The following is an 8073-nucleotide window of genomic DNA, read 5'->3' as shown; positions in this document are numbered from 1 at the left end:
AGCACAAAGCTTTGCTGTGCCCCACAGAGCCAATACGGGAATCGGCGACTCCCAATAAAGCTCTACTTAAAGCTTCCATCAACGCAAACTGTTGTAAAGTATAAGCCAGTGTTACTATGTCATAAAAGATATGTTTGTTTGTTTAACACCACACCAGTTTCCTACATATGCTATACTAGCATCAGCACGTTTCTATTGCTAAGGCTGCCACATTTTATCGTGCCTGAAATTAATTTGTGCTGAAATTAAAGCGCACTAAAACTTTACAGCTTAAGGCACTCTATGAACATGTTCATTTTCTGAAATACACGGAAAACGAAGTGATCCTCATTGAGGGATCCTCAACGAGTGGCTGCAGATTCAGTTTGGCCAACTACCACGTGTGACATTCGCTTACCTTAAAGGCAGAATAGCAAGGAGTATTGCTTTTTCATGCACGTGCCAGCCAAACATGAAGGAACTCAACGCACAAAGAACAAGGCACTGAAGAAAGCCTCTGGGCCCTTGAGGTTTAAACCAAAGACAGAAAACAGAGGGCTAGAAACAACAGGCAAAAACAGGACTTCAGTGAAAAGTCTGGCAATCCTGAACACAAGCCATTGTCCAATGAGATTTTTTTTTTTCAACGTTAATAAACACCACCGCACCCAGGCTGTGCTTGTGTGGCACAAGCATTACATAGCACTGGAGGAACTGTATCTATCTGGATGTATGAGCAGAGCCTTAAGGACTTCATCAGTATAATAGGAGGGAAAAAGTAGACTGAAAGACTACAGCCAACTCCCTGTAACTTGTGTTGCAAGAACTGCCCCTGAATCCATGCCACTCAACTCATTTTATCAAGGTTACTACATAAAGGTGTTGAAACACAGATTTCCACTTAAAGACTAGTTGCTCATTAGAGTGAAAAAGATTGTATCCAGGTAGTTACTTATTGAACCTTCAATTCTTTGCTTGTCACTTGAAGAACACTACGTTTACCTGTAGCTCATGCTGTTAGGAACACCGTAAGCTGCCCAAGCAGTTCCATCCGTATCGCTACTCACACCTTATTTCAATTACCTTTTATCACAAAAGGTTACTACTAGCTCAGCATGCAGAGTGGTTTTGATCCAAGATTGCTTTTAATCTCTTAACTGTTCTAGAGCTGACATAGGCCATAATTTTAGCCATACTTGAAGAAAGGAATCTCTTTCTTGATACACAATACTAATTCCACATTCATCCTAATAATTGTTTTTATTATTTTTGTTTTTAAAGAAAACTTATTTGTTGCCCTGGAATTAAAATTCATGTGAAGTGCACGCTAATCAAATAAAATCTACGGGGGACGAAACACATCAAGTTTCCAAAAATATTATTTATTCTTACCAATATAGATATGAAAGTACAGATTAATGTTGCCAGTGGAGTCACAGAAGGGAGGACAGTATGCTGAAATTCTTGAACCAGCCCTCCTGTCATTGAGGCTTTAGGAATTTTTGTGGGATCGAGAAAGTTACACTTTAAACCTAAAACCAAAACATAAAAAAGCATAAACTGATAAATGTTCATGAAGAAAATGAAGTAGCTGAACTAGGTACATGGCCAAGCTTTTTGTTTTTTAAAAGATAGAGGGGAAGATTGATTTCTGACCTACCACTGGAAAGGTATCATGCACTGGATTATGCAGACAATCAGATGAGTTAAGGCAATCTGAAAATGTAATTTACTACCTGCATTTCAAATGGGGGACTAAAATCCAGAGCTCTATCTGCAAATAGGCACCAAATAGCAAGATTTGCATACTGTACCAAAAATCGTTAGCGCTTTATCCATGGCATTGTACAAAGCCCAGAAGTTAGGGGCCCAATAAGCATGGCAGAGGCCTCGCTTGAAAGGGAAAAGCCGTGAAATGACTTGAGGCAGCTGGCCCTACAGAAAAGAAAAAACAAGAAAGAAATGGTCTCTTTAGATGAGACATGGTTTCTATTTTTATAACACAATTTTCTAACAGCTCAGGGGAATAACAGGTGAAAAACAGGTTATTACCAACACTATGAAGGGACCCAATGAAAGAGCAGAAACAAGACAGACAATCAATCCCAGAAGAGTTACATGAAGAAAGCTGAAACTTCTCCACTTCAGGGATCCATCTGCAAGAAGCAAACAGATTATGAAAACAGTTCCTGTGGCAAGTGGAGAGGGAGACAAAGCATTCCACACCAACAGCGAATTGCTAGCACCTATCTAAAAGAAGCACATAGCCTTTTATGCCAAGACATTCAGTTGCTTCCTTCAACAGTTAGTTTGCATTTCCTTTTTCCACATCGCAGCTCCTGCATTATACAACCTTCTGGTATTTTCTCTTTCAAGAGAAGTACCTTCTCTGCTCACGTGAGGAGTATCAGACACATTTCAGTGCTAAGAAGTGGAGAGAAACTCAAAGAAGGACTTTGAAATAGCTTCTGATGCTATCTAATCGTTTCATATCCAGAATAATTCTTATGGCTTCAAACTGCCACCTGCAGTTTGTTCATGTTGGTTTTTCTTAATAAAAAACTCCCTAGAAACATGAATTTTACAGAAGAAAATAAATTTCAAAAGATCTTTAAAGATCTTACCAACTCTGCTACCCAAGCAGAATTTTCATTTGACCCACAGCCATTTCGTTCTGATGGTATCTGCACATCTTGAGCCTTCCCCAGGCCCCACTAATTAACACAATCCCCCAAAAGCGAGTGAGGAAAAACCCATCTTACCTGCATTATTTGCAGTAAAACAATAGGATCGCAGCAAATAAATGCCATACGCTGGGGCCACATACATGTAGATGTGTTTGAAATGCAGAAGAACAGCAAAAAGAAGAGCACCCTCCAAGTACCTTTTCTGAAGGAAAAACAAAACAAAACCCAAGCTTTTTCTACTTGTTCTCCCTTTGTACTAACTTTTAATGGTCCTCTGTTGTACTCCTAAGGTGACAGGATATTTATCATAGGCACAAGAACAAACGAGTATTTACTTCAGATTACAAACTCAGTGGTGTTATGCACAACCGGTATGGAGGAGGAAACTATATTGTCACACGATACTTGGAAAACTGGGATAGGCCTCACCTCCCCGCAGCTTCAGAAGTATGTTTTCTAAGGATTGGTGACTTGGAAGAAGAGAAGATGGCAGGAAACCATGCCACGTTGCTCAGGTATAACACAGAATTTAGCTTTCTCACAGGAAACTGCAATGCTGCAGCATCTGCAAGCAGTTATGGTGAGTCTCCAGTACTCTTCTTCCCCCCCCAAACTCAACAAATAATTAAGACATCCAGCTTAGTACACCTCGACTTCCAGCCACTCTCACTCACATCATGGGGCTGCTCATATTGAAGGTAATTAATGCACCTAAAAATACACACGGGGACAACAGGAGAGAGCCACTCAAGTTTACCTGACATAGTCGGGCAACAGAAAGCAGCATCAGCCCAAAGAGAAAGCCATTGTACTGAAAATGAATATCTGAATTGGAGTCAAGAAAATAACAGAGTAAGCTTTCTTTGCTACTATCGGTTTTCTGGGGAGACTCAAACATATAAACAATAAATTCAAATTAAAATGGAACTTCAATCAAGAAAGCAACCTTAAATTCACTCCACACAGACACAAAGTCATTCCTTAGCCACACCCGTAAGCACAGACACGTGATCTGCTAATACTAGTACATGATCTTGATAAAACAAAGCATAACAATCTGACCATGTATGTATCACGCAACTCACAATATAAACCAAAACAAATAAAAGGTTAATTCTCCACTTTTTGAATATTAGTTTCTGCCTCACATTGGTTAATGGATGGAGACAGCAGCCCTCACTGACCACCTGCCACCTGTAAGCAGGCAACTTAAACAAGGACTGGGACAGACAAAACTAGTCCTTCCTATGAAAGAATTACTGTTGTTTTCCCCCTCAGCTAGATCAGTGCACATTATATCAAGACTGACTCACAGTAATTGGACTTTCCAGAGGTGTTTTTATATCCTCTTTAAAAAAACTTGCTAACGTAACATTAACTAGTGGAATACAGCCTGAACATAAAGCAGTTGTAGAGATTTTCCTTGCCAGGGGACAAACCTAGAACCACACCCAGGAAGAAAAAGGGTCTCTGCTAATACTTCTGTAGGCAGGCGGCGGAGGAACAGCCAGCAGGAACAGGCACGCTGCTGCCAGACTGATCCTCCCGCAGTTCCGGCAAATCAGACCAAAAACTGAACAGTTTCCATTTTACCAAATAATAATTCTAATGAAGACATGAAGTTATTCAACTAATCCCAGAAACAAACAGTAGTGTTACTTGCTGCGATAGTAATAATAATATTCATGGGTTTGTACCACACACTAACAGATTAAAAAAACCTGCAAAGGTTTGAAAGGATACGATCCACAATTAACAACCCAAAATTCCACAAGAGCAGAACAGCAAGAATAAATGTTGGTTTTTCCAGGATATCCTTTGCAGCTCGTTTCCCATTTACACATCTGCAGCACCTGAACAAGAGCAGAAGAAACAGAAGTCTTGATTGAAACAGCCAACAAAAATGCCGCTGTTTTTAAGAGTCAAGAAGTGGACTTAACCTGAAGAAAAGTATTTTATTAGGATGGAAGGCAATGATAAAATTCTTGCTGAATTCATCAAGAGAGGACAGTGTCATGAATAAAGTTGAGGAAAGAAAGGATTTTAAATTTCAATAGCTGTAGGATGCTTCGCGTGCTAAAGCTTATGTTAAGTAACTAGTCTCAGGTTCAAGTCTCACGTTCAATAATAACTGTATAGTTGTCATAACCTGTTTGCTGTCAGCTTCTCATGAAGGAACAACGTATTGTTACATCTGGAGACAACGTACCAAGTTGTATTTAAGGTCCTCAGTTGGACATTAACCTCCTCCTGGCTCGCCCCCAATATTATGAGCTATTTCTGTCAGTTAAAAACATCTTATTACTTCTCAGTGTGAAGCCATACGGTGCATATTATTTTTGAAGGTAAGGTTAGATCAGATTAAAAAGTTGTGGATGACTTGTGTTGAAATACTATTAGTAGAGCCATTTTAAGAAAGCCAGCTCATTCATGCATCTTTGAGTCAAAACAATAAAAGCAAAAAAGTCATGCAAAACTAGCCCATTTCAAATAAAGAAAGCAAATAAAGGAGCTGAGGCTGTGCTCCAATGCAACAGAGAAGTTTCTACCCAGATTTTAAGCAGATAGACTAAAATGAGGGAAGACTGTTACAGCTAAATCATTAAAGTAGGCAACATAATTCTCAAAACATCTCCCGCCCTCTACTCTTTAGGTGCAAGATAAACGCTTCTTCACGAAGTCAGGGCACACTGAAAACACACAATCTTAATATTGTTAAATTAGACTTGGAATAATCAGTTTATCACCAAGAATACCAAAAACACTGGAGTGACTTCTCATATTTGACTATACTGGCATTTTGTCACAAGTTTCCTTTATGCTTCTACTCCAGAAGAAGAGAGTAATAAGAAAAGTAACAGGAAAACACAGTTGGTTGCACCCAGGCTGGCCTGCAGCTCCTACAAAATGAACCCAGCGACAGAAACAAAATACCTGTAATGTGTGAAACAGCAGCTAACGCCTGAATGCGTACAAATCTGACCGCATGTACAGCAACAGCATCTCCAAGAACAACAAAAAGTTATCTTGTGCTTAGCAGCGTGTTCCAAATCTCTCCTTGAATAGGTTAAAGCAACTTTGATATTTCCATGCATTTACAAGCTCATTTGTACAAATACTTATTTGTTGTTACTGTAGAAAAAGTCCATACATTAGTGACTACCCACTGTCCCTAAAATTAGAACATTAAGACTTACTCACGAACTGCATATATGAAAAGGATATCTGTAAAGATGACAGAAAATCTTTGGAAGAAGATGGTTGCACGACTGGTGTAATTTAGATTTTCTATAACCAACATCTTGGGGTCAAAGTACTTGGCAACATGTGAAAGTGCATATTCAAACCAAGCAAAAAATGGTGGATAATCCAGGGTCCATTCCGAAGTTGCCTAAAGACAAAATGAGATTAAATAGTTTATACAATCCACGCCGTTTACAGTCCTTCAGGTACAGTTCATCACAGCAAATCAGTTGATGTATTTTATCTCAGTAGCCTTTACCTAACACAAACTACTTCACAATAAAGTAGCCAGCTGTATGGTGCTGAACATGATCTGAGCTGTCCTTCTGTAGTACCGGTAGGGGATGGGACGTCTCTTGATTAGTAGGAAAAGATTAAACAACATTTTGTGTATCTGCACCTAACCAATATATAGTTGCCTGTTCTTTATAAATCAAATTACAGTAATAGGGCCAATATTAAAAGAATCTCAGCAAAATAGCTCACAGTGAGCATTTGTCTACATTAAAGGAATCACCAGCACCATCAGCCTTGTTACAGTCTCAAAATTATTTTTATTCATTAGTCAACAAGTCTTAATTCTAATAAGACCTTACCGAGATCAAATAGTATTATTTGATCTTTTCCCATAAGGACAGTTATTGTGTCCTGACCGATGATTTACTCCCTGGCTGTGGAACTAGGAGTGGAGGAAGGAAGAACAGAGCAGGTTGGGATGGGGTATGTTTGTCAGTGTGTGTGCTCCCAAATGCTTATGTTACACTGCTGAAAGGCATCCTATGCTTTGGCACTGGGATCACGCTGGCATTGCAGAAATTTGTTTTACAGTATTGGATCAGCCTGTCAGAAAGTTCTGACCCGCACAAATCATTTACTCCTGGATACACAGTTCCCGGATGCTTCTCTGTAAGAGTACTAGAGACTATGATATTTATCCCAGAACTCCAGGAGATATTGTGAGATATATTAAAACCCAATTGTGTAGGCTGAGCCTATCAACAACTTGAAGGTGATTCATCTAGATTAAAATTGATGCATGCTAGTAGTGCACTAGCAGAGGCTCAAAACTTTAATACAGTGATTGATTTTATAATTTATTACCCATTTATATGATTTGTTCTTTATCGTGAAAACTGTGTATTATTAATGACAAGAGCAAAGAGAGCAGCAATTTAAGACTACCATGCAACTAGCTCCTGTGTTACACGGCCTTCCTAATAATCCATGTGCCTTAACTGCCTTTTTTCCATTTCGCCTTCACAAGTACTAGCAGCTTCCCCAAACAATTCTCATTTTTTAACTAAAAGCTACACAGGGCCAACAAATCGTGACTGGTATGTTTTTGAACCACTGCTATACAACTGCTACAGTATCCACGGTGTACTTTCTGCAAATAAAAGCCTTTCTCCTCCAGCATTCACATAGGCTGACATACCCAATATACCTATAACTTATATACAGCTAAAAACCCCAAACGTGTACTTACTTCATAGTACCACTGAGAGAGGGGTAAGTTGTGAGTGATGGCAAGCCAATTCCTATGTACTTCAAAATCTGTGGAATAACTACAGAAGGTTTGTATTAAGAGTCACATATACGCGCTTAAAGGAGAGACATTTGAGAGCACATCACCACAGGCAGATAAAAAGGAAGCCCACATCGATCAACTCGAGGGTGAGACTTTGATCAAGGAACTCAAACAGTAACAAAGATGCTGCATGAACTTTGTGCCAAGGACATACAGGTGACTATAGGGCAAGAATTATTTGTAGCTCGGCCTTTTCTGACAATTAATGCCAAAATTCCAGGTTCTGACTGACTTTTTAACACCAATTTTTTTTTTTTTTAGGGGAAAAAAAGCTACAGTATCTTTTAAAGACAAAAAGCGTCAACGTTTCAGCACATTTAAAGGCCCTCCCGAAGAACAGCCAGCCGGAACGGGCTGTAAGCGCCTTCGGACACAAAAGCAAAGCTGTTTCACCTCGCCGAGAGGACGAGGAGGCAGCGCCATCCAGCACCACCCCGCTCCCCACAGGCGCCCGAAGGAAATACGGCCCTTCAGGACACCGGGGCCCCCTCAGGAACCGGGGCCCCCTCAGGAACCGCAGCACCACGCCGGCCCGCGCCCCGCTCCCCATCCCCGGCCGCCCTGAGGGGCGGCGGA

The 8073-nt window shown here is 40.2% G+C and overlaps 1 protein-coding gene across 1 annotated transcript in view; it reads right to left on the bottom strand.

Annotated features, from left to right (window-relative positions):
- The window catches only part of ALG8 (ALG8, alpha-1,3-glucosyltransferase), a 28768-nt gene that overhangs the window by 4691 nt on the left and 16004 nt on the right, over window positions 1-8073 (bottom strand). The window contains exons 4-12 of the mRNA XM_009323485.1: window positions 7396-7474; window positions 5864-6057; window positions 4410-4519; window positions 3424-3491; window positions 2742-2868; window positions 2032-2135; window positions 1794-1914; window positions 1372-1511; window positions 398-537 (exon numbers count right to left, since the gene is read on the bottom strand). Coding sequence (XP_009321760.1) covers window positions 398-537; window positions 1372-1511; window positions 1794-1914; window positions 2032-2135; window positions 2742-2868; window positions 3424-3491; window positions 4410-4519; window positions 5864-6057; window positions 7396-7474 — 1083 coding nt within the window. The remainder of the gene's footprint in view (window positions 1-397; window positions 538-1371; window positions 1512-1793; window positions 1915-2031; window positions 2136-2741; window positions 2869-3423; window positions 3492-4409; window positions 4520-5863; window positions 6058-7395; window positions 7475-8073) is intronic.

The sequence above is a fragment of the Pygoscelis adeliae genome, unplaced genomic scaffold, assembly GCF_000699105.1.
Source record: "Pygoscelis adeliae isolate BGI_AS28 unplaced genomic scaffold, ASM69910v1 Scaffold84, whole genome shotgun sequence".
In the NCBI taxonomy this organism is placed as follows: Eukaryota; Metazoa; Chordata; class Aves; order Sphenisciformes; family Spheniscidae; genus Pygoscelis; species Pygoscelis adeliae.
The sequence above is the reverse complement of the archived record's forward strand: the minus strand, read 5'-3'. Positions and strand labels throughout refer to the sequence as shown.